General features: G+C 46.5%; 1 protein-coding gene and 1 long non-coding RNA gene across 9 annotated transcripts in view; one reads left to right on the forward strand and one right to left on the reverse strand.

Annotated features, from left to right (window-relative positions):
* Positions 1-27,321, forward strand: part of dmd (dystrophin) — a 390,547-nt gene that overhangs the window by 118,798 nt on the left and 244,428 nt on the right. For all 8 annotated transcript variants that reach the window (XM_045698261.1, XM_045698256.1, XM_045698253.1 and 5 more), the window contains exons 7-8: positions 9,463-9,581; positions 23,854-24,032. In XM_045698261.1, coding sequence (XP_045554217.1) covers positions 9,463-9,581; positions 23,854-24,032 — 298 coding nt within the window. The remainder of the gene's footprint in view (positions 1-9,462; positions 9,582-23,853; positions 24,033-27,321) is intronic.
* The window catches only part of LOC123727909 (uncharacterized), a 42,130-nt gene continuing 18,000 nt past the window's right edge, over positions 3,192-27,321 (reverse strand). Inside the window, exon 2 of the long non-coding RNA XR_006759864.1 lies at positions 3,192-3,829. This is a non-coding gene — a long non-coding RNA (uncharacterized lncRNA). The remainder of the gene's footprint in view (positions 3,830-27,321) is intronic.

The raw sequence follows: 27,321 nt of genomic DNA on the forward strand, positions 1-27,321 counted from the left end.
CATACTGCCTCCCGAGTGCCTGGCCCCTGGTCAAAACATACTGCCTCCCGAGTGCCTGGCCCCTGGTCAAAACATACTGCCTCCCGAGTGCCTGGCCCCTGGTCAAAACATACTGCCTCCTGAGTGCCTGGGCCCTGGTCAAAACATACTGCCTCCTGAGTGCCTGGGCCCTGGTCAAAACATACTGCCTCCCGAGTGCCTGGCCCCTGGTCAAAACATACTGCCTCCTGAGTGCCTGGGCCCTGGTCAAAACATACTGCCTCCTGAGTGCCTGGGCCCCTGGTCAAAACATACTGCCTCCTGAGTGCCTGGCCCCTGGTCAAAACATACTGCCTCCTGAGTGCCTGGGCCCTGGTCAAAACATACTGCCTCCTGAGTGCCTGGGCCCTGGTCAAAACATACTGCCTCCTGAGTGCCTGGGCCCTGGTCAAAACATACTGCCTCCTGAGTGCCTGGGCCCTGGTCAAAACATACTGCCTCCTGAGTGCCTGGGCCCTGGTCAAAACATACTGCCTCCTGAGTGCCTGGGCCCTGGTCAAAACATACTGCCTCCCGAGTGCCTGGGCCCTGTTCAAAACATACTGCCTCCAAGTGCCTGGGCCCTGGTCAAAACATACTGCCTCCAAGTGCCTGGGCCCTGTTCAAAACATACTGCCTCCAAGTGCCTGGGCCCTGGTCAAAACATACTGCCTCCAAGTGCCTGGGCCCTGGTCAAAACATACTGCCTCCAAGTGCCTGGGCCCTGTTCAAAACATGCTGCCTCCAAGTGCCTGGGCCCTGGTCAAAACATACTGCCTCCTGAGTGCCTGGGCCCTGGTCAAAACATACCGCCTCCCGAGTGCCTGGGCCCTGGTCAAAACATACTGCCTCCAAGTGCCTGGGCCCTGGTCAAAACATACCGCCTCCCGAGTGCCTGGGCCCTGTTCAAAACATACTGCCTCCTGAGTGCCTGGGCCCTGGTCAAAACATACTGCCTCCTGAGTGCCTGGCCCCTGGTCAAAACATACTGCCTCCTGAGTGCCTGGCCCCTGGTCAAAACATACTGCCTCCTGAGTGCCTGGGCCCTGGTCAAAACATACTGCCTCCCGAGTGCCTGGGCCCTGGTCAAAACATACTGCCTCCGGAGTGCCTGGGCCCTGGTCAAAACATACTGCCTCCTGAGTGCCTGGGCCCTGGTCAAAACATACTGCCTCCTGAGTGCCTGGGCCCTGGTCAAAACATACTGCCTCCAAGTGCCTGGGCCCTGGTCAAAACATACTGCCTCCAAGTGCCTGGGCCCTGGTCAAAACATACTGCCTCCTGAGTGCCTGGGCCCTGGTCAAAACATACTGCCTCCTGAGTGCCTGGGCCCTGGTCAAAACATACTGCCTCCTGAGTGCCTGGGCCCTGGTCAAAACATACTGCCTCCGGAGTGCCTGGGCCCTGGTCAAAACATACTGCCTCCTGAGTGCCTGGGCCCTGGTCAAAACATACTGCCTCCTGAGTGCCTGGGCCCTGGTCAAAACATACTGCCTCCTGAGTGCCTGGGCCCTGGTCAAAACATACTGCCTCCAAGTGCCTGGGCCCTGTTCAAAACATACTGCCTCCTGAGTGCCTGGCCCCTGGTCAAAACATACTGCCTCCTGAGTGCCTGGGCCCTGGTCAAAACATACTGCCTCCTGAGTGCCTGGGCCCTGGTCAAAACATACTGCCTCCAAGTGCCTGGGCCCTGGTCAAAACATACTGCCTCCTGAGTGCCTGGGCCCCTGGTCAAAACATACTGCCTCCTGAGTGCCTGGGCCCTGGTCAAAACATACTGCCTCCTGAGTGCCTGGGCCCTGGTCAAAACATACTGCCTCCTGAGTGCCTGGGCCCTGGTCAAAACATACTGCCTCCCGAGTGCCTGGGCCCTGGTCAAAACATACTGCCTCCCGAGTGCCTGGGCCCTGGTCAAAACATACTGCCTCCTGAGTGCCTGGGCCCTGGTCAAAACATACTGCCTCCTGAGTGCCTGGCCCCTGGTCAAAACATACTGCCTCCTGAGTGCCTGGGCCCTGGTCAAAACATACTGCCTCCTGAGTGCCTGGGCCCTGGTCAAAACATACTGCCTCCTGAGTGCCTGGGCCCTGGTCAAAACATACTGCCTCCAAGTGCCTGGGCCCTGGTCAAAACATACTGCCTCCTGAGTGCCTGGCCCCTGGTCAAAACATACTGCCTCCTGAGTGCCTGGGCCCTGTTCAAAACATACTGCCTCCTGAGTGCCTGGGCCCTGGTCAAAACATACTGCCTCCTGAGTGCCTGGGCCCTGGTCAAAACATACTGCCTCCCGAGTGCCTGGGCCCTGGTCAAAACATACTGCCTCCCGAGTGCCTGGGCCCTGGTCAAAACATACTGCCTCCTGAGTGCCTGGGCCCTGGTCAAAACATACTGCCTCCTGAGTGCCTGGGCCCTGGTCAAAACATACTGCCTCCCGAGTGCCTGGGCCCTGGTCAAAACATACTGCCTCCCGAGTGCCTGGGCCCTGGTCAAAACATACTGCCTCCCGAGTGCCTGGGCCCTGGTCAAAACATAAGCCAACTTGCAAGGCCAGGGTGACCTCACTTTAAAGAGCCTATAGCTAAATGAAAGCCTTCTGCCTTAGGAATGTCACTTAGGGCATGAATGCTGTCTAAGTGCTGTTTTATAGTGAGCCCTATCCTCAGAGAGTGGTCAACCTCTGGGTTAATATGCAGCTAGAATTTTGTGTTTTGATGATATGAGAGACTGGTGTCTCATTCATCATTCTAACAAGGAATAGCAGGTAGTGGGAGAAGGGACATCCACCATGTACCAAAACTCCCCTCCACTGGGGATAAACTAGACTACTTGCTTTGAATAAATGCGCTGGACAAGGCAAAACGTCCGGAGGCAGTGACCGTGAAGCGAGGTTGTGCAGAGTAGCACAAATCAACATTGCGTCAATAGTTGATCATTAAACATCTCATGCAGGGTGTTCTCATAATCATCCTCATTGTCCTTGGAATTGGAAACATTTCTCGGCAGTATTTCAGCTACACGTTTCTTCACATACATTTTCACACCACCAATGTTCTATAAACATTAACATTAACCTGATTCATCTTACATTTATACCATTCGCTTTTAACAGTAGCCTAACAGTCCCCTGTTTGTCTTTGCCGTGCACCGTCCTGTGGTATACCAATGACAAATCAGTATCTCAATGTATTTATTTCAAGTCAACATTACGACATATGTTTTCCAGTGTGAAAATAAACAATATTGGCAATCCCAAATCAGTTATGGGCAAGGTTGTCCCCCCCTCCCAACACTCATTTTCTTCTTCAGAGGGCTTTACAGTTTCTACTCACAGCGACACACATGTAACTCATGTCTGTCACAGTGGGTGGTCCTTGATGATGTCCCAAAGTCAATATCTGGAGGATAGTCTAATTTTCCCAACCAGACGAGTCTCTCACCTGACCATCCTTCACTGTCCGTTTTGTCTCGTCCATTTTGTCTCGTCCGCTTTGTCTCGTACGTTTTGTCTCGTCCGTTTTGTCTCGTCCATTTTGTCTCATCCATTTTTTATCAGCAGACAAGATCTCTCCATGCTCACTTCACGTGCTCGGTCTCAGGACTCATGCTGCACTCCTGAGAGAAAGGCAGTCAATACCTTCCATGTACACAAGTTGCTGGCTCGGCCTCAGGTCTCAGGTAGAACTAGTGAGGGACAAGGCCGTAGTGGACGTCATTACTTCAACCGGTTAGAGGGGGTGAGGCTCACATTGATCTGGGTCAAATGATTCCTTCCATGCATCTAGATACCATCCGGGGTCACTATCACCATAACCTGGAGAGGAGACAGACCACAACAGTTTAGGATACAGGAATTTAAGACAAATTATTCACTGTATGACAAATTATTCATTTTTCCAATAGTCTTAATACAAAAGTCTAAAACAAATAACAAAACACTTTTGCAAGTTGACTTTTACATCCCCATCACATTTGGTGATCTCAACGCAGAGGTAAAGGGTCAAGGGGGTACAGGGTCAAGGGGGTACAGGGTCAGGGAGGTACAGGGTCAGGGAGGTAGAGAGTCAGGGAGGTACAGGGTCAGGGAGGTACAGGGTCAGGGGGTAGAGGGTCAGGGAGGTACAGGGTCAGGGAGGTACAGGGTCAGGGAGGTACAGGGTCAGGGAGGTACAGGGTCAGGGAGGTAGAGGGTCAGGGAGGTACAGGGTCAGGGAGGTACAGGGTCAGGGGGGTAGAGGGTCAGGGAGGTACAGGGTCAGGGAGGTACAGGGTCAGGGAGGTACAGGGTCAGGGAGGTACAGGGTCAGGGAGGTACAGGGTCAGGGAGGTACAGGGTCAGGGAGGTACAGGGTCAGGGAGGTACAGGGTCAGGGAGGTACAGGGTCAGGGAGGTACAGGGTCAGGGAGGTACAGGGTCAGGGAGGTACAGGGTCAGGGGGGTAGAGGGTCAGGGAGGTACAGGGTCAGGGAGGTACAGGGTCAGGGAGGTACAGGGTCAGGGAGGTACAGGGTCAGGGAGGTACAGGGTCAGGGAGGTACAGGGTCAGGGGGTAGAGGGTCAGGGAGGTACAGGGTCAGGGGGGTACAGGGTCAGGGAGGTACAGGGTCAGGGAGGTACAGGGTCAGGGAGGTAGAGAGTCAGGGAGGTACAGGGTCAGGGGGGTACAGGGTCAGGGAGGTAGAGGGTCAGGGGGGTACAGGGTCAGGGAGGTACAGGGTCAGGGAGGTATAGGGTCAGGGAGGTACAGGATCAGGGGGGTACAGGGTCAGGGGGTACAGGGTCAGGGGGGTACCGGGTCAGGGAGGTAGAGGGTCAGGGAGGTAGAGGGTCAGGGGGTACAGGGTCAGGGGGTACAGGGTCAAGGGGGTACAGGGTCAGGGGGTAGAGGGTCAGGGAGGTAGAGGGTCAGGGAGGTAGAGGGTCAGGGGGGTACAGGGTCAGGGGGTACAGGGTCAGGGAGGTAGAGGGTCAGAGAGGTAAGGGGTCAGGGGGGTACAGGGTCAGGGAGGTAGAGGGTCAGGGAGGTAGAGGGTCAGAGAGGTCGAGGGTCAGGGAGGTAAGGGGTCAGGGGGGTACAGGGTCAGGGAGGTAGAGGGTCAGGGAGGTACAGGGTCAGAGAGGTCGAGGGTCAGGGAGGTAAGGGGTCAGGGGGGTACAGGGTCAGGGAGGTAGAGGGTCAGGGAGGTAGAGGGTCAGGGAGGTACAGGGTCAGGGGGTACAGGGTCAGGGAGGTACAGGGTCAGGGAGGTAGAGGGTCAGGGGGGTAGAGGGTCAGGGAGGTACAGGGTCAGGGAGGTACAGGGTCAGGGAGGTACAGGGTCAGGGAGGTAGAGGGTCAGGGAGGTACGGGGTCAGGGAGGTAGGGGGTCAGGGAGGTACAGGGTCAGGGGGGTACAGGGTCAGGGAGGTACAGGGTCAGGGAGGTAGAGGGTCAGGGAGGTAGAGGGTCAGGGAGTTAGATGGCTAACCCTCAAGGAGAGAAACTAAAACAAAACAAAACAGCAATACACTCTGTCAGAAATATCTGCATTACTTATTACATTCACCTTTCACCCCATGCCTCTGGCCTTTTTAGTGAGGGTGATCCGGCCTCACCAGAAGGTCAGGACAGAGGTTAACACAGAGGTTAAAGGTTACCGGAAATAAAAGAAGGGGAAGAACGCTGCTTTGGTTCGTGTGGGTAGATGACCTGCTAGCTGATCGTCAGCTCTTTCCCTTTCTTCACCTTTACTCAGACTAAATATTTCAAAACGTTCAAAACATCCTCTGTTCAAGGTCACATTGTTTTTCAGTACAATTCCCATCAGAATTCGTGACTGTACACTTCAGAAAATGTTATTTGCGTGTCCTTTAAGGTGCATCGTTTCTCACCCGTGAAGAACCAACTCAAACCCAATAACAAGTCCACACATAATACATCACCCGCTGTATTACCACCACTAACACATATTCATCAGTATAGATGGGTGGGTTGTGTGTGTATGCAGGTGTGTGTGGTTAAAACGTAGGGCAAAAACAAACTAATGTCCAGGCCTTACTTCATTGGGCCTTACTTAAGTCTAGGTCCAAAACGCTTCTTAACAGCTTCTACACCCAAGACATAAGACTCCTAAAGAGTTAATCAAATGGCCACCCAGACTATTTGCATTGTCGTCCCCCCACCCTCTCTTTTGTGCTGCTGCTACTCTCTGTTTATTATCTATGCACTGTCACTTTAACTCTACCTACATGTATAGTGGGGGAAAAAAGTATTGGATCCCCTGCTGATTTTGTACGTTTGCCCACTGACAAAGAAAGGATCAGTCTATCATTTTAATAGTAGGTTTATTTGAACAGTGGGAGACAGAATAACAACAAAATAATCCAGAAAAACGCATGTCAAAAATGTTATGAATTGATTTGCATTTTAATGAGGGAAATAAGTATTTGACCCCCTCTCAATCAGAAAGATTTCTGGCTCCCAGGAGACTTTTATACAGGTAACGAGCTGAGATTAGGATCACACTCTTAAAGGGAGTGCTCCTAACCGCAGCTTGTTACCTGTAAAAAAAGACACTTGTCCACAGAAGCAATCAATCAATCAGATTCCAAACTCTCTACCATGGCCAAGACCAAAGAGCCCTCCAAGGATGTCAGGGACAAGATTGTAGACCTACACAAGGCTGGAATGGGCTACAAGACCATCGCCAAGCAGCTTGGTGAGAAGGTGACAACATTTGGTGCGATTATTCGCAAATGGAAGAAACACAAAAGAACTGTCAATCTCCCTCGGCCTGGGGCTCCATGCAAGATCTCACCTCGTGGAGTTGCAATGATCATGAGAACGGTGAGGAATCAGCCCAGAACTACACGGGAGGATCTTGTCAATGATCTCAAAGCAGCTGGGACCATAGTCACCAAGAAAACAATTGGTTACACACTACGCCGTGAAGGACTGAAATCCTGCAGCGCCCGCAAGGTCCCCCTGCTGAAGAACACATATACATGCCCGTCTGAAGTTTGCCAATGAACATCTGAGTGACTCAGAGGACAACTGGTGAAAGTGTTGTGGTCAGATGAGACCAAAATGGAGCTCTTTGGCATCAACTCAACTCGCCGTGTTTGGAGGAGGAGGAATGCTGCCTATGACCCCAAGAACACCATCTCCACCGTCAAACATGGAGGTGGAAACATTATGCTTTGGGAGTTTTTTTCTGCTAAGGGGACAGGACAACTTCACTGCATCAAAGGGACGATGGACGGGGCAATGTACCATCAAATCTTGGGTGAGAACCTCCTTCCCTCAGCCAGGGCATTGAAAATGGGTCGTGGATGGGTATTCCAGTATGACGATGACCCAAAACACACGGCCAAGGCAACAAAGGAGTGGCTCTTGAAGAAGCACATTAAGGTCCTGGAGTGGCCTAGCCAGTCTCCAGACCTTAATCCCATAGAAAATCTGTGGAGTGAGCTGAAGGTTCGAGTTGCCAAACGTCAGCCTCGAAACCTTAATGACTTGGAGAAGATGTGCAAAGAGGAGTGGGACAAAATCCCTCCTGAGATGTGTGCAAACCTGGTGGCCAACTACAAGAAAAGTCTGACCTCTGTGATTGCCAACAAGGGTTTTGCCACCAAGTACTAAGTCATGTTTTGCAGAGGGGTCAAATACTTATTTCCCTCATTAAAATGGAAATCATTTTATAACATTTTTTACATGCGTTTTTCTGGATTTTTTTGTTGTTATTCTGTCTCTCACTGTTCAAATAAACCTACTATTAAAATTATAGACTGATCATTTCTATGTAAGTGGGCAAACGTACAAAATCAGCAGGGGATCAAATACTTTTTTCCCCCACTGTACATATAACTTCAATTACCTCGACTAACCGGTGCCCCTGCACTTTGGCTCTGTACCGGTACCTCCTGTTTATTGCCAAGAGCCTGTCAGTAAGCATTTCACTGTAAGGTCTACTACACCTGTTGTATTCAGCATTTCACTGTAAGGTCTACTACACCTGTTGTATTCAGCATTTCACTGTAATGTCTACTACACCTGTTGTATTCAGCATTTCACTGTAAGGTCTACTACACCTGTTGTATTCAGCATTTCACTGTAAGGTCTACTACACCTGTTGTATTCAGCATTTCACTGTAAGGTCTACTACACCTGTTGTATTCAGCATTTCACTGTAAGGTCTACTACACCTGTTGTATTCAGCATTTCACTGTAAGGTCTACTACACCTGTTGTATTCAGCATTTCACTGTAAGGTCTACTACACCTGTTGTATTCAGCATTTCACTGTAAGGTCTACTACACCTGTTGTATTCAGCATTTCACTGTAAGGTCTACTACACCTGTTGTATTCAGCGTTTCACTGTAAGGTCTACTACACTTGTTGTATTCAGCATTTCACTGTAAGGTCTACTACACCTGTTGTATTCAGCGTTTCACTGTAAGGTCTACTACACCTGTTTTATTCAGCATTTCACAGTAAGGTCTACTACACCTGTTGTATTCAGCATTTCACTGTAAGGTCTACTACACCTGTTGTATTCAGCATTTCACTGTAAGGTCTACTACACCTGTTGTATTCAGCATTTCACTGTAAGGTCTACTACACCTGTTGTATTCAGCATTTCACTGTAAGGTCTACTACACCTGTTGTATTCAGCATTTCACTGTAAGGTCTACTACACCTGTTGTATTCAGCATTTCACTGTAAGGTCTACTACACCTGTTGTATTCAGCATTTCACTGTAAGGTCTACTACACCTGTTGTATTCAGCATTTCACTGTAAGGTCTACTACACCTGTTGTATTCAGCATTTCACTGTAAGGTCTACTACACCTGTTGTATTCAGCATTTCACTGTAAGGTCTACTACACCTGTTGTATTCGGCGCACGTGACAAATAACATTTCATTTGAATTGAATTGGGAGCTTTCGTAACGTCTGTTTTCTGGTTCCTTTATAGACCTGCAGAATTTCACTAACTGCTCTCAAGGCAACGGGCCTCAGGAAGCATTTCACAGGGAGAGATACAGAATCATTGTTAAACTCATCAGAATACTTGGTAGTGGACAGCCCATCCTTTCCTGAGAGAAAATCAACATTTCGTTACTTTTCACTATTTTAAATCTTAATCAGTCAAGTCAGGTCAGAGACATTCATCCATAACACTCATCCACAGGTCGCAGGTCAGATGTTAGCCCTCAAATTCCTCAGTGGGTTTTCCTTATTTTATCTGGCTCAGGGCAAGATTGCAAAAGTGTGTCTGCCCTCGAGGCAGAGCTGCCTTCAGAACAAGATTCAATAAGAAAAGCTCTAATCTGCTCAGTCATCATCCAATCAGCTCTTCTACTCCTTTACCTCTTGGCATTTAGTCTGGAACAGAGTGGTCTGATTGGCTAGAGGATGTTTAGAGGATGAATCTGATTGGCTCATTCTGTTCCCGCCCCCTGCAGGCCCGAGCTGTTTGATTGGAGCATTGTGGAGAAGCAGAAGAGTGCCATGGAGAGATTGGATCACGCCTTCAGCAAGGCTGAGCAAACCCTGGGCATAGACAGACTGCTGGACGCTGAGGGTAAGATCCCTGACCCCTAATCTAGACCCTAACCCTGACCCCTAACCCAGACCCTAACCCAGACCCTAAACCTGACCCCTAACCCAGACCCTAACCCTGACCCCTAACCCAGACCCTAACCTAGATCCTAACCCCTAACCCAGACCCTAACCCTGACCCCTAACCCAGACCCTAAACCTGACCCCTAACCCAGACCCTGACCCCTAACCCAGACCCTAACCCCTAACCCAGACCTCTAGCCCAGACCCTAAACCTGACCCCTAATCCAGACCCTAACCCTGACCCCTAACCCAGACCCTAACCCTGACCCCTAACCCAGACCCTAACCTCTAACCCAGACCTCTAGCCCAGACCCTAAACCTGACCCCTAACCCAGACCCTAACCCTGACCCCTAATCCAGACCCTAACCCTGACCCCTAACCCAGACCCTAACCCAGACCCTAACCCTGACTGCTAACCCAGACCCTAAACCTGACCCCTAACCCAGACCCTAACCCCTAACCCAGACCCCTAGACCAGACCCTAAACCTGACCCCTAACCCAGACCCTAACCCAGACCCTAACCCTGACCCCTAACCCAGACCCTAAACCTGACCCCTAACCCAGACCCTAACCCTGACCCCTAACCCAGACCCTAACCCCTAACCCAGACTCCTAGCCCAGACCCTAAACCTTACCCCTAACCCAGACCCTAACCCAGACCCTAACCCAGACCCTAACCCAGACCCTAACCCAGACCCTAACCCTGGCCCCTAACCCAGACCCTAACCCTTCAGTAAGGCGGAGCAAATCCTGGGCACAGACTGCTGGACGCTGAGAGGAAGTGACACCTGTATGGAGCCAGTTCATAATAAAATGTCAGCTGAAACCCCTCAGGCATCTTCTTACTACGACATTTAACCAGAAGCCCATATGATGTCAATATAGGGCCGTATTTACAGTCTTCACTTGGGTTTAAAAGTGAGGAATAGTTCCAGTATTACCCTGTGCTGTTGTTTAAGCCAGTGAATCTCATCGTCATCACGCCGGCGTGATTTAGGACTTCCAACCCCTTTTAACCTTTTACTGCAGTGGGCTAAATCAGGGCCAATCAGAGTGTTTCTTGGTAGTCTTAAACAAATCTACTTTGTATCAAAAGTATCCACCTCACACACATGGTTATGGGCTTAACAAAAGAAGACACCTGTATCATGTCAGATATAGAGTTGAAATGTATTACATTTAGATTTTTCATCCCAATATTACACTTCATATACATCACAGAAAACTGAATTATAACAAAGCCGTTTGACATAGAAACCCATGAGGCCACATGAGGGTGATTTGGTCATTTGACTACAGGAAAGGATACACATCGTATGTTTGGGCTACAGAACATTGGATCATCTAACGAGGGCTGAGTTAGAGCTGTTTGTGAGACTAGGGCAGTCCGAATGGTTTGAGCTATAAACTATTAAAGCTATCTCTGAAAAGCTGAGACTCAGGAACACACACATGTGACATATTTAGGTCTATGACCTCATGAGCTACAGAAGAGTCATTAGAAGGTAAGGTTCTTCCACATAGATCATAGGAAATCCCAGGACATAGTGTCTATAATACTGTAAGGGTTTCTTCTACATAGATCATAGGAAATCCCAGGACATAGTGTCTATAATACTGTAAGGGGTTCTTCTACATAGATCATAGGAAATCCCAGGACATAGTGTCTATAATACTGTAAGGGGTTCTTCTACATAGATCATAGGAAATCCCAGGACATAGTGTCTATAATACTGTAAGGGGTTCTTCTACATAGATCATAGGAAATCCCAGGACATAGTGTCTATAATACTGTAAGGGTTTCTTCCACATAGATCATAGGAAATCCCAGGACATAGTGTCTATAATACTGTAAGGGGTTCTTCTACATAGAAGATCATAGTAAATCCCAGGACATAGTGTCTATAATACTGTAAGGGGTTCTTCCACATAGATCATAGTAAATCCCAGGACATAGTGTCTATAATACTGTAAGGGGTTCTTCCACATAGATCATAGTAAATCCCAGGACATAGTGTCTATAATACTGTAAGGGTTTCTTCCACATAGATCATAGGAAATCCCAGGACATAGTGTCTATAATACTGTAAGGGTTTCTTCTACATAGATCATAGTAAATCCCAGGACATAGTGTCTATAATACTGTAAGGGTTTCTTCTACATAGATCATAGGAAATCCCAGGTCATAGTGTCTATAATACTGTAAGGGGTTCTTCTACATAGATCATAGGAAATCCCAGGACATAGTGTCTATAATACTGTAAGGGGTTCTTCTACATAGACCATAGGAAATCCCAGGACATAGTGTCTATAATACTGTAAGGGGTTCTTCTACATAGATCATAGTAAATCCCAGGACATAGTGTCTATAATACTGTAAGGGGTTCTTCTACATAGATCATAGGAAATCCCAGGACATAGTGTCTATAATACTGTAAGGGTTTCTTCTACATAGATCATAGGAAATCCCAGAACATAGTGTCTATAATACTGTAAGGGGTTCTTCTACATAGATCATAGTAAATCCCAGGACATAGTGTCTATAATACTGTAAGGGTTTCTTCCACATAGATCATAGGAAATCCCAGGACATAGTGTCTATAATACTGTAAGGGGTTCTTCTACATAGATCATAGGAAATCCCAGGACATAGTGTCTATAATACTGTAAGGGGTTCTTCTACATAGATCATAGGAAATCCCAGGACATAGTGTCTATAATACTGTAAGGGGTTCTTCTACATAGATCATAGGAAATCCCAGGACATAGTGTCTATAATACTGTAAGGGGTTCTTCTACATAGATCATAGGAAATCCCAGGACATTGTGTCTATAATATTGTAATAAGCTCACATAGTTGCTGTCACAAACTCCACACAGTTGTCACTGACTAGTTGGATATTCATTTCCCCAGTGAGCAAAGTATTTCTGTACTTACAGCATTCATATAAATTCATTCTGATCAGGTTTGTGCTTTGGCGGACCTTGTGTTTTGTGTTGGCATTTGTCAATAAAACTCATGAATACAACTGTTTATGTCAAATAGTGTTCTGTTCTACTTGTAGCCCTGGTTGTCCTGAAAATAAACTGTTTAAACACTTCATTGTGAGGATAAATATAAGGGCTGGACGTGCAGATCAATGAAAGTCAGATCAATGAGAAGCTGATTTTTGCTGTGGCCTCGGGACTGGTAGGGTTAATAAACAGCACTGTGTTGGTGTGTAAACAGGCCTAAGCAGGACATGACTGAGCATGGTGTTGTTGAGCATGGTGTTAGGTCCATGGTACCACAGTATATTGTTCACTGTGGCGTAGTCCCATGGTCCAGTATGGATTAGTATTCAGTGGACAGATTGTCATCTGTCCCGTCCTAATCAATGATGACACTGGTGTCATGCTCTCATTGAGACGTTAAATAGTCCCAATCACAGAGCGCTAACTACACACCAATGGAATATGGTGGAGCAGAATGCTGATTGGCTATGGCCTAGTAGATTCTGGTCACCTTGGCGATGAGAAGAGATACTCTGGGAGATATGAATTGCATTAATAACTGGGTTTATTGAGGATGTTATGATTGGAGATGTCATTGTCATGCCCTGCCCAGTCATGTTATGATTGGAGATGTCATTGTCATGCCCTGCCCAGTCATGTTATGATTGGTGATTGTGATGTTATGCCCTGTCCAGTCATGTTATGATTGGTGATGGTGATGTTATGCCCTGTCCAGTCATGTTATGATTGGTGATGTTATGCCCTGTCATGTTATGATTGGTGATTGTGATGCCCTGTCCAGTCATGTTATGATTGGTGATGTTATGCCCTGCCCAGTCATGTTATGATTGGTGATGTTATGCCTTGTCCTGTCATGTTATGATTGGTGATTGTGATGTTCTGTCCAGTCATGTTATGATTGGTGATTGTGATGTTATGTCCTGTCCAGTCATGTTATGATTGGTGATTGTGATGTTATGCCCAGTCATGTTATGATTGGTGATTGCGATGCCCTGTCCAGTCATGTTATGATTGGTGATTGTGATGTTATGCCCAGTCATGTTATGATTGGTGATTGCGATGCCCTGTCCAGTCATGTTATGATTGGTGATGTTATGCCCTGCCCAGTCATGTTATGATTGGTGATGTTATGCCCTGCCCAGTCATGTTATGATTGGTGATTGCGATGCCCTGTCCAGTCATGTTATGATTGGTGATGTTATGCCCTGCCCAGTCATGTTATGATTGGTGATGTTATGCCCTGCCCAGTCATGTTATGATTGGTGATTGCGATGCCCTGTCCAGTCATGTTATGATTGGTGATTGTGATGCCCTGTCCTGTCATGTTATGATTGGTGATTGTGATGTTATGTCCTGTCCAGTCATGTTATGATTGGTGATTGCGATGCCCTGTCCTGTCATGTTATGATTGGTGATTGTGATGCCCTTATTTGAGGGGGTATGTTTGTGATGTTATATAACCACAGCTGTTTTAATAATAACAGGGGGGTACATTGCTACTAATGTTAGTGCAGTAACATGCTAGCTGTTCCCATAGACTTCCAGTCATTGAACCAAGGACGATCCATTTAAAATCGGCGGAAATATATATATATATTTAAAATTACATCATTTTTTGCAGCAGTGGCAACAATTTAGTAGCGGAGGGCCACCGCTGCTAGATGAATGTAGGGGAAACACTGTCTTATTTCTAGTTGATATAACTGTTGTGGTTGAGTGATACGTCATCCTATAACATCCCATTATAGGAGTGGGATTTATATCCCCCTCTTATTTCTAGGAATCTAGGTGATATATTTGTCCCATGTGGTCATGTGATATACAGTATGTTGCTTCTGTTAGCTGTGTGAAATATATCAGTCCTCCTCCCCCTGCGTGGCTATTTGATATAGCCCACCCTAGTGGCTTGGTGATATATATTGCCTGGTGGCTCCCTGTGTGTGTGTGTGTGTGTGTGTGTGTGTGTGTGTGTGTGTGTGTGTGTGTGTGTGTGTGTGTGTGTGTGTGTGTGTGTGTGTGTGTGTGTGTGTGTGTGTGTGTTATACATGTATATTGCTCTGGTGGCAGTGTGTGTGATATGTGATGTTCTCAATGTGATATGTCTCAGTCAGTTATTATCAGGGAGACAGATCTGTAGGGTTACAGTCAGGGACGCACACTGCCCTCACTACATCCTCGTTTGTCCTCAGAGAGGGAGAGAGAGAGAGAGAGAGAGAGAGAGAGACAGAGAGAGACAGAGGGAGACAGAGAGGGAAAGAGAAAGAGAGAAGGAAAGAGAGACAGAGAGAGAGACAGACAGAGAGGGAAAGAGAGAGACATGGGAAGAGAGAGACAGAGGGAAAGAGAAAGAGAGAGGGAGAGAGGGAGGTCCCACAGTTGACAGTGCATGTCAGAGCAGAAACTACCATGAAGTCCAAGGAACTGTCTGTAGAGCTCAGATAGAATGTGATGAGGTATACATTACCAGTCAAAGGTTTGGACACACTGTCACGTCCTGACCATAGTAAGAGCTTATTTTCTATGGTGGAGTAGGTCAGGGCGTGACAAGGGGTGTTTTGTGTGTTTCTATGTTTTCTATGTCTATGTTTGTGTTCTAGGTTTTCTATTTCTATGTTTTTTTGGGGGGGGGTTGATCTCCAATTGGAGGCAGCTGGTCCTCGTTGCCTCTGATTGGAGATCATATTTAAGTAGGGGTTTTCTGATTGGAGATCATATTTAAGTAGGGGTTTTCTTCCTGGGTTTTTGTGGGTAGTTGTTTTCTGTTTCGTTAATGTACCTGACAGAACTGTTGGCTGTCGTTTTGTTTCTTTTGTCAAAGTGTTCGTTTTTACTAAAATTACAATTATGAGCACTCAACACGCTGCGGCTTGGTCCCCTCTATACGACGCCCGTTACACACACCTACTCATTCAAAGGTTTTTCTTTATTTTCACTATTTTCTACATTGTAGAATAATAGTGAAGACATCAAAACTATGAAATAACACATATGGAATCATGTAGTAACCAAAAAAAGTGTTTTATACAGTTTTTGAGATTCTTCAAAGTAGCCACCTTTTGCCTTGATGACAGCTTTGCATACTCTGGCATTCTCTCAACCAGCTTCATGAGGTCGTCACCTAGAATGCATTTCAATTTACAGTTGTGCCTTGTTAAAAGTAAATTTTTGGAATTTCTTTCCTCCTTAATGCGTTTGAGCCAATCAGTTGTGTTGTGACAAGATAGGCGTGGTATACAGAAGATATATATTTGGTAAAAGACCAAGTTCATATTATGGCAAGAACAGCTCAAATAAGCAAAGAAAAACTACAGTCCATCATAACTTTAAGACATGAAGGTCAGTCAATCAGGAACATTTCAATATCTTTGAAAGTTTCTTCAAGTGCAGTCACAAAAACCATCAAGCGCTATGATGAAACTGGCTCTCATGAGGACCACCACAGGAAAGGAAGACCCAGAGTTACCTCTCTTGCAGAGGACAAGTTCATTAGAGTTAACTGAACCTCAGATTGCAGAGTTCAAGTAACAGACGCATCTCAACATCAACTGTTCAGAGGAGACTGCATGAATCAGGCCTTTATGGTCAAATTGCTGCAAAGAAACCACTACTAAAGGACACCAATAAGAAGAATAGACTTGCTTGGGCCAAGAAACACGAGCAATGAACATTAGACAGATTGGAAATCTGTCCTTTGGTCTGATGCGTCCAAATTTGAGATTTTTGTTTCCAACCGCTGTGTCTTTGTGAGATGCGTTGTGGGTGAGTGGATGATCTCTGCATGTGTGGTTCCCACCGTGAAGCATGGAGGAGGAGGTGTGGTGGTGTGATGGTGCTTTGCTCATGATACTGTCAGTGATTTATTTAGAATTCAAGGCACACTTAACCAGCATGGCTACCTCAGCATTCTGCAGCGATACGCCATCCCATCTGGTTTGCGCTTAGTGGGACTATCAGTTGTTTTTCAACAGGACAATGACCCAACACACCTCCAGGCTGTGTAAGGGCTATTTCACCAAGAAGGAGAGTGATGGAGTGCTGCATCAGACGACCTGGCCTCCACAATCACCCGACCTCAACCCAATTGAGATGGTTTGGGATGAGTTGGATCGCAGAGGGAAGAAAAGCAGCCAACAAGTGCTCAGCGTATGTGGGAACTCCTTCAAGACTGTTGGAAAACCATTCCAGGTGAAGCTGGTTGAGAGAATGCAAAGAGTGTGCAAAGCTGTCATCAAGGCAAAGGGTGGCTACTTTGAAGAAATCGAAAATCGAAAATATATTTTGATTTGTTTAACACTTTTTTGGTTACTACATGATTCCATATGTGTTATTTCATAGTTTTGATGTCTTCACTATTATTCTACAATGTAGAAAATAGTAAAAATAAAGAATAACCCTTGAATGAGTAGGTGTGTCCAAACTTTTCACTGGTACTGTATATCTGGGGAAGGGTATACAACTATTTCTAGAGTGTTGAAAGTTTCCAAGAGAAAGGGTTGATGAAGCTAGGGGCACAGAGATAGAGACAGACAGAGAGAGAGGGAGTTGATGAGGCTAGGGGCACAGACAGAGAGAGAGAGAGAGAGAGAGAGAGAGAGAGAGAGAGAGAGAGAGAGAGTTGATGAAGCCAAGGGCACAGAGAGAGAGAGAGTTGATGAGGCTAGGGGCACAGACAGAGAGAGACAGAGTTGATGAGGCCAGGGGCAGAGAGAGAGAGAGAGAGAGAGAGAGAGAGAGAGAGAGTAGGGGCACACAGAGAGAGAGAAAGGGTTGATGAGACCAGGGCCTGAGGGATGTTGTGGTGATGTCTGTCTGTCTACTGAACAGACTGAATCATCACAGGGCCAGTTGGAGCTGCAGCTGTGGCCTTCATTAACATGGCTAGCTACCTCACACTCCAATGGGAGACTATAAAGACAAGTGTGCATCCTAAATAGGGCCCTGGTCTAAAGTAGTGCACTATATAGGGAATAGGGATCTGGTCTAAAGTAGTGCACTATATAGGGAATAGGGATCTGGTCTAAAGTAGTGCACTATATAGGGAATAGGGATCTGCTCTAAAGTAGTGCACTATATAGGGAATAGGGATCTGGTCTAAAGTAGTGCACAATATAGGGAATAGGGTACTAGTTGGGCTATGTCCTAAATGGCGCCCTATTCCCTGTGTTGTGCACTACTGTTGACCAGGACCCACATATGGACTCACTCAAAAGTAGTTCACTATATTTGGAGTAAAGCGCAATTTCAGACATACCCCTTGTGTGATTCTGCCAAATAAAAAAGCCTCACCATCAACTAAACTGCAGTCTCTCTCCGTTTACCAACCGCTTATCTTCCCTCTGGGCTCAACACACCACCCTGCCATCCATCAGTTTCTATGGTTTCCATTATTCTGGTCTCCAGTTACCTCTGTCTGATGGATTAGGCGAGGGGGGGTTGAGTCTGTTCAAAGTACCACTGAAGCCTTTAATTCCAGTGTTTTCAGATAGTGTGGGTGGACTATTTTTTGGCAAAGCGCTCCAGGCGTCGCAAGTGGAAAATAGTTAAACTTTTGTGCAGTAACAGTGCTGGGAAAACAGGCGGTGTGATCGATGACTCTGGCATCAATTACTCTGCTCTTTATGAACTGCTCTGCCATCCATTACAGTGGCTGGTGGATACGGTCTTAATGAAGGCAGATGTGGCTGTAGTCTAGCAGCATGTCAGCCAGCTACAACTCCACACACAGCTCTGTATAGATGAGGCATTGTTTTCTATTGCAACGATCTGTCCCTCTGAATGCCATCATGACTAGAGAGGAAGGGAGGATGAGAGGGAGTGAGATAGAGGATGAGAAGGAGAGGTAGAGAGTAGAGGTCGACCGATTATGATTTTTCAACACCGATACCGATTATTGGATGCCCCAAAAAAGCCGATACCGATTAATCGGCCGATTATTATTATTTTTGGGTAATAATGACAATTACAACAATACTGAATGAAGACTTATTTTAACTTAATATAATACATCAATAAAATCAATTTAGCCTGAAATAAATAATGAAACATGTTCAATTTGGTTTAAATAATGCAAAACAAAGTGTTGGAGAAGAAAGTAAAAGTGCAATATGTGCCATGTAAGAAAGCTAATGTTTAAGTGCCTTGCTCAGAACATGAGAACATATGAAAGCTGGTGTTCCTTTTAACATGAGTCTTCAATATTCCCAGGTAAGAAGTTTTAGGTTGTAGTTATTATAGGAATTATAGGACTATTTCTCTCTATACGATTTGTATTTCATATACCTTTGACTATTGGATGTTCTTACAGGCACTTTAGTATTGCCAGTGTAACAGTATAGCTTCCGTCCCTCTCCTCGCTCCTACCTGGGCTCGAACCAGGAACACATCGACAACAGCCACCCTCGAAGCAGCGTTACCCATGTAGAGGAAGGGAAACAACTACTCCAAGTCTCAGAGCGAGTGACGTTTGAAATGCTATTAGCGTGCACCCGGCTAACTAGCTAGCCATTTCACATCGGTTACACCAGCCTAATCTTATGAGTTGACAGGCTTGAAGGGGTGGGTATAATTTGTGGAAAGTTCCAACAGGAATCTGTTCCAAAAAACGTAAAGTAAAAGGTTGCCAACCAACAACGCATACAAAGTAGCAACACATACAAACCTAGCTAACTAGCTGCCGAATAGGCATCAACTCACCACGTAGCTTATTCTTAATGTTTGTCCATAGGCAAACAGACATGTGAGGAGAGACATTTTTCTGAATAAACGTGATGAGTGAAAAACGCAATGAAATAGACCACTCCCTACCCGGTATCTTATTCTGCCGCTATACAACTTTGTATGCGTTGTTTTTTGGAAACCTTGTTATTTACGAAGTTTTTGGAATAGATTCCTGTTGGAACGTTCCACAAATTATACCCACCCAGGTTGAAGTCATAAACAGCGCAATGCTTGAAGCACAGCGAATGGCTGTTTGAATAAATGCTTACGAGCATACTGCTGCCTACCACCGCTCAGTCAGACTGCTCTATCAAATCATAGACTTAATTATAATATAATAAACACACAGAAATACGAGCCTTAGGTCATTAATATGGTCGAATCCGGAAACTATCATCTCGAAAACAAACGTTTTTTTCTTTCAGTGACATAAGGGAACCGTTCCGTATTTTATCTAACGGGTGGCTAAGTCTAAATATTCCTGTTAGGCATTGATGTTTATGGTTAGGTACATTGGTGCAACGACAGTACTTTTTTTGCAAATGCACTTGTTAAATCAACACCCGTTTGTCGAAGTAGGCTGTGATTCAATGAAAATTAACAGGCACCGCATCGATTATATGCAACGCAGGACACGTTAGATAAACTAGTAATATCATCAACCATGTGTAGTTAACTAGTGATTATGTTAAGATTGATAGTTTTTTATAAGTCTAATGCTAGCTAGCAACTTACCTTTGCTTCTTGCTGCCCTCACGTTACAGGTAGTCAGCCTGTTAATCCTTGTGGAGTGCAATGTAAGGCAGGTGGTTAGAGCGTTGGACTGGTAACCGAAGGTTGCAAAAACGAATCCCCCCTGAACAAGGCAGTTAAACCCCGTTTCTAGACCGTCATTGTAAATAAGAATGTGTTCTTAATCTGACTTGCCTAGTTAAATAAAGGTGTAAAAAAAAAGATTTGGCAAATCGGTGGCCAAAAATACCGATTACCGATTGTTATGAAAACGTGAAATCGGCCCTAATTAATCGGCCATTCCAATTAATCGGTCGACCTCTAGTAGAGAGAGGGAGTGAGATAGAGGATGAGAAGGAGAGGTAGAGAGAGGGAGTGAGAGGATGAGAAGGAGAGATAGAGAGAGGGAATGAGATAGAGGTAGAGAGGGAGTGAGATGGAGGGTGAGAGGTAGAGAGGGAATGAGATGGAGGATGAAAAGGAGAGGTAGAGAGGGAGTGAAATGGAGGATGAGAAGGAGAGGTAGAGAGAGGGAGTGAGACAGAGGATGAGAGGGAGGGGTAGAGAGAGTGAGATAGAGGATGAGAAGGAGAGGTAGAGAGAGGGAGTGAGATAGTGGATGAGAAGGAGAGGTAGAGAGAGGGAATGAGAGAGGATGAGAGGGAGTGAGATGGAGGGTTAGAAGGAGAGGTAGAGAGGGAGTGAGATAGAGGATGAGAAGGAGAGGTAGAGAGAGGGAATGAGAGAGGATGAGAGGGAGTGAGATGGAGGGTTAGAAGGAGAGGTAGAGAGAGGGAATGAGAGAGGATGAGAGGGTGTGAGATAGAGGATGAAAGGGAGAGGTAGCGAGGGAGTGAGATAGAGGGAGAGGTAGAGAGGGAGTGAGATAGAGGGAGAGGTAGAGAGGGAGTGAGATGGAGGATGAGAAGGAGAGGTAGAGAGAGGGAATGAGAGAGGATGAGAGGGTGTGAGAGAGGATGAAAGGGAGAGGTAGAGAGGGAGTGAGATAGAGGGAGTGAGACAGAGGAAGTGAGGGAGAGAGCAGGAGAGGAAGATTAAGAGAGGGAGAAGAAGAGATTATTAGAATGAGCTAGAGGAAGAGAGGATGAGAGGGAGAGGGAAAGAGGGAGTGAGATAGAGGGAGTGAGAGAGGATGAGAGGGAGTGAGACAGAGGAAGTGAGGGAGAGAGCAGGAGAGGAAGATTAAGAGAGGGAGAAGAAGAGATTATTAGAATGAGCTAGAGGAAAAGAGGATGAGAGAGAGGTAGAGAGGAGAGGTATTGTAGATATGGAGAGAGAGGAGGAGGTAGAGAGAGAGGTGGAGAGGCGAGGTATTGTAGAGAGGGAGAGAACTGGAGGTAGAGAGAGAGGTGGAGAGGAGAGGTATTGTAGAGGGGGAGAGAGCAGGAGGTAGAGAGAGAGGTGGAGAGGAGAGGTATTGTAGAGAAGGAGAGACAGGAGGTAGAGAGAGAGGTAGAGGTGGAGAGGAGAGGTACTGTAGAGAAGGAGAGAGAGGAGGAGGTAGAGAGAGAGGTGGAGAGGAGAGGTATAGTATAGAGGGAGAGAGAGTTCCATGTCTGTGATGAGAGAGAGAACGAGGGAAAGAGAGGAAGCAGTTCCATGTCTGTGATGAGAGAGAGAACGAGGGAAAGAGAGGAAGCAGTGCCATGTCTGTGATGAGAGAGAGAACGAGGGAAAGACAGGAAGCAGTTCCATGTCTGTGATGATTGTGTTGCTGTGATTGAGTCTCATCAGCAGTAATGAGATATCAAATGGTTCCTGTCGGCCAGGTTATTAGCAGGCTGAATGAGGCAATAAACACAGAGGTATAAATAGACCATGGAGCATCTTATACAGAATACAGACAGGATTCAGACCGATTACAGACAGAATACAGACACACATTGCTGCTGCAGGCAGGGACATAAACCCTCTCATACCAGTGCATTAAAACCTATGTATGTTCTCATATAGAGATAGATGTAGAGGTGAGAGACAGAGAGTAGGAGAACGAGAGAGTATGAGAGTAGGAGAAATAATGCATGCAGATGAGAATTAGGCCGATAACCGCTAATGATCAAAATCCAGAAAAGAGCCGTTAAATTCTACAACCACCTAAAAGGAAGCGATTCCCAAACCTTCCATAACAAAGCCATCACCTACAGAGAGATGAACCTGGAGAAGAGTCCCCTAAGCAAGCTGGTCCTGGGGCTCTGTTCACAAACAGACCCCACAGACCCCCAGGACAGCAACACAATTTGACCCAACCAAATCATGACAAAACAAAAAGATAATTACTTGACGTATCGGAGAGAATTAACATAAAACCAGAACAAACTAGAATGCTATTTGGCCCTAAACAGAGAGTACACAGTGGCAGAATACCTGACCACTGTGACTGACCCAAACTTAAGGAAAGCTTTGACTATGTACAGACTCAGTGAGCATAGCCTTGCTATTGAGAAAGGCCGCCGTAGGCAGACCTGGCTCTCAAGAGAAGACAGGCTATGTGCACACTGCCCACAAAATGAGGTGGAAACTGAGCTGCACTTCCTAACCTCCTGCCAAATGTATGACCATATTAGAGACACATATTTCCCTCAGATTACACAGATCCACAAAGAATTAGAAAACAAACCCAATTTTGATAAACTCCCATATCTACTGGGTGAAATACCACAGTGTGACATCACAGCAGCAAGATTTGTGACCTGTTGCCACAAGAAAAGGTCAACCAGTGAAGAACAAACACCATTGTAAATACAACCCATATTTATGTTTATTTAATTTCCCTTTTGTACTTTAACCATTTGCACATCATTACAACACTGTATATATACATAATATGACATTTGAAAGGTCTTTAGTCTTTTGTAACTTCTGTGAGTGTAATGTTTACTGTTCATTTTTATTGTTTATTTAACTTTTGTATATTATCTACTTTACTTGCTTTGGCAATGTTAACATATATTTCACATGCCAATAAAGCCCCTTGAATTGAATTGAATTGAGAGAGAGAGAGAGAGAGAGAGAGAGAGAGAGAGAGAGAATAAAAGGTGGATCCATACCAAACAGACTAGGACATGTCACTCAGACAGACCCAGACATGAACCCTCTTATAGATAAAGAACGTGGACACTACAGAGAGCTGATGATAGTACTGTACACCTCTAATGGTTCATATCCTCCAGGATGTTCTAGGACGTGTCACCGATGATATGTCTCACTCCTTGCGTCCCAAATGGCACCCTATTCCCTATGTAGTGCACTACTTTAGACCAGAGCCCCATGACCTATGGTGCACTGTTAAGGGAATAGGGTTCCATATGGGATGCAGCCACTGTCTGGTTTCTTCTTTGATGAATCATAGATGTTAACCCTGCTGTACCTACAGGAACCTTTAAACACACAATACATTACTGCATGTCTCCTACACTCCTTCACTGCACTCTTCTCTCTTGTCAATGGGTTTTATTGTCAAGTGGTCAGTGGTACTGAGTCTAACCTTTCTCTCTCTTTTCCCCTCCACTCTCCGCTCTCTCCTATATTCTTTCTCTGTCTCACTCTCTTTGTCTCTCTATCTCTCTCTCTCTCCTACCCATATCTCGCTCTCTCTCTCGCTCCCTCTCTCTCTCTCTCCCTCTCTCTCCTCTCTCCCTCTCTCGCTCTCTCTCTCTCTCTATCCCTCCTCACCCTCGTCTTCCCTCTCTGTCTCCCCCTCCCTCCCCTCTCTCTCTCTCTCTCCCTCCCCCTCTCCCTCTCTAGATGTGGCGGTGCTGCACCCTGATAAGAAGTCAGTCATCATGTACATAACGTCTCTGTTCCAAGTGCTGCCTCAGGGCGTAACCATGGAGGCCATCCAGGAAGTAGAGACTCTGCCTCGGACCATCGTCAAGCAGGAGGAACACTTCACCATCCAGACCCAACAACGCTACTCCCAACAGGTAGACACACACACACACACACACACACACACACACACACACACACACACACACACACACACACACACACACAGGCTGCGTCTCAAATAGCACCCTATTCCCTTATATAGTGCACTACTTTTGACCAGGGCTTATAGTGCTAGGGTCTAAAGTAGTGCACTATATAGGGAAAGGATGCAGGCCGTCTGTATCTCTATATGTTACTCTGGCATTTTCATAATGGTAAGATGGCATTTCTTTCCCAAGGTCCCCTGGGGCTGCATGCCTTCTCTGTGCTTCTCTCTTCTCTCTGCTGCCATGCAAACCAAAGCAGAAGAAATCACTAGGCGTTAGCAGCTGGAACAGCTGGGCCTTTCAATCACAGTTGTTGACTGTTTTATTGTTTCTGTTCCCTGTGGGTATTTCTCTCTGGTTCAGCTGTTGTGTTGTGACATGATGTTGTCTGTTCTACAGGGTCTCTGGGTCTGTCAGCTCTGGTCTCAGTCTGTCCTCCAGCTAGTTCACTATGTATTCAGAGTCACGTCCCAAATGGCACCCTTTTTTCTCCCCGGTTTTGTGATTACGATCTTGTCTCAGCCCTGCAACTCCCCAACGTGGCTCGGGAGAGGCGAAGGTCGAATCCTGCGTCATCCGAAACATGACCCACCAAGCCGCTTCTTAAACAACCGCCCGCTTAACTCGGAAGCCAGCTGCACCAATGTGTCAGAGGAAACACCGTTCAACTGACCACCGAAATCAGCCTGCAGGCGCCTGGCCTGCCACAAGGAAACGCTAGAGCGCGATGAGCCAAGTAAAGCCCCCCTGGCCAAACCCTCCCCTAACCCGAACGACGCTGGGCCAATTATGCGCCGCCCTATGGGACTCCTGATCACAGCTGGCAATCGAACCCCAGGCTGTGGTGACGCCGTAACACTGTGAACAGTGCACTGCTGACCAGGGACTCTGGACTGAAGGGTCTTGGGCCTCCCAGGACCTCTGGAGTGAAGGGTCTTGGGCCTCCCAGGGCCTCTGGAGTGAAGGGTCTTGGGCCCCCCCAGGGCCTCTGGAGTGAAGGGTCTTGGGCCCCCCAGGGCCTCTGGAGTGAAGGGTCTTGGGCCTCCCAGGGCCTCTGGAGTGAAGGGTCTTGGGCCTCCCAGGGCCTCTGGAGTGAAGGGTCTTGGGCCTCCCAGGGCCTCTGGAGTGAAGGGTCTTGGGCCTCCCAGGGCCTCTGGAGTGAAGGGTCTTGGGCCCCCTAGGGCCTCTGGAGTGAAGGGTCTTGGGCCCCCCAGGGCCTCTGGAGGGAAGGGTCTTGGGCCCCCTAGGGCCTCTGGAGTGAAGGGTCTTGGGCCTCCCAGGGCCTCTGGAGGGAAGGGTCTTGGGCCTCCCAGGGCCTCTGGAGGGAAGGGTCTTGGGCCTCCCAGGGCCTCTGGTCTAAAGCAGTGCACTATGTAGGGAATAGGGTCCTATTTGGGACGTATTCCATATCTGTCTGTGATGTCACTGCTGTCATCTCATATCACTGGTATAGTGTTGTTATCCAACACCCTCCATCCCAGTTCATACATGTTCAGCTGTTATACACTGCATGCACAATTATTAGGCAAGTGAGTACTCTGATCTTATCATTGTTTCTATTCACATTTTCCAACTCCAAACCATATAAACTTGACTGCTTATTGGATTGAATCATTTTCAGGTGATATGTATTAGTGTAATGAGGGAGGGTGTGGCGAAAGTGAATAACACCTTATATCAAGGTGTGCATAATTATTATTAGGCAGCCTCATTACCGCAGGTAAAATGGGCCAAAAATATATTTAACTGACACTGAAAAGCCAAAAATGTAAAATGCCTTTCAGACGGATGCGACACTCTTTAAATAGCTAAACTATTGAGGTGTGACCACCGGACATTCAAACGTTTTGTTGCGAATAGTCAACTGGGGCGCAAAAATCGCATGGGGAAGAAAAGGCGCAAATTAACTGCAAAAGACTTGAGAAGAATTAAACGTCAAACTACAAGCAAGCCATTATCCTCCAGTGCCACCGTATTCCAGAACTGCAACCTACCTGGAGTGTTCAGAAGTACAAGGTGTCAAGTGCTCAGAGACATGGCCAAGGTCAAGAAGACTGAAACAAGACCACCACTGAATAAGATTCACAAGTTGAAGCGTCAACATTGGGCAAAGAAATACCTGAAGACAGATTTTTCAAAGGTTTTATGGACAGATGAAATGAAAGTGACTCTTGATGGACCAAATGGATGGGCCCGTGGCTGGATCAGTAATGGACACAGGGCACCACTTTGAGTCAGGTGCCAGCAAGGTGAAGGAGGGGTACTGGTATGGGCTGCTATCATTGAGGATGAGGTAGTTGGACCTTTTCGGGTTGAAGATGGACTGAAACTCAACTCCCAAACCTACTGCCAGTTTCTGGAAGATTCTTTCGTCAAACAGTGGTACAGGAAGAAGTCCTCAGCATTCTAGAAGGCCATGATCCTTATGCAGGACAATGCTCCATCACATGCATCCAAGTACTCCACTGCTTGGCTAGCCAGCAAGGGCCTCATAGATGCCTGAATAATGACCTGGCCCCCTTCCTCACCTGACTTAAATCCTATTGAGAACTTGTGGGCCCTTCTCAAACGTGAGATTTACAGTGATGGAAGACAATACACCTTTTTGAGCAGCATTTGGGAGGCTGTGGTTGCTGCTTCAGCGAAAATTGATCGTGAACAGATCAAGAAACTGACAGACTCCATGGATGGAAGGCTCATGGCAGTTATTGAAAATAAGGGTGGCTATATGGGTCACTGAATATTTTTGAAAGGCCAAAAATTGTATATAATTGTCATTTTGTGTTACTTATCTGTTACACTTAGTCTAAAAATTGAGAATAAACAAGTGAGTTGAGAGAAATTATTTTTGTAATTTAGTTGCCTAATAATTCTGCACACTAATAGTTGCCTAATAATTGTGCACACTTATATATTTCCCTGAGAAAGACAAAACTCACTTTTCCTTTGTTAAACATTCAGGTTTGAGGTTCAATAACATGTTGGATTGACTGAGAGCATTGTGTTTGTTCAACAATAAAATGAATCCCGAGGAATACAATTTGCCTAATAATTGTGCACGCAGTGTAGTGAAAGGGTTTCAGTAGTGTAGCTGCAGTAGAAATATACCCAGTGAGCAAAACATTTAATGATAAATGTTATCTTAGCTCCTTTAATTGCTATCTTTCTGGGTCACTATTCTATTGATGTGGGACTATAAATTGTGATAATGACGGATGGATATGTGATAGAGAGA

Source organism: Salmo salar, chromosome ssa16, assembly GCF_905237065.1.
Source record: "Salmo salar chromosome ssa16, Ssal_v3.1, whole genome shotgun sequence".
Lineage (NCBI taxonomy): Eukaryota > Metazoa > Chordata > Actinopteri > Salmoniformes > Salmonidae > Salmo > Salmo salar.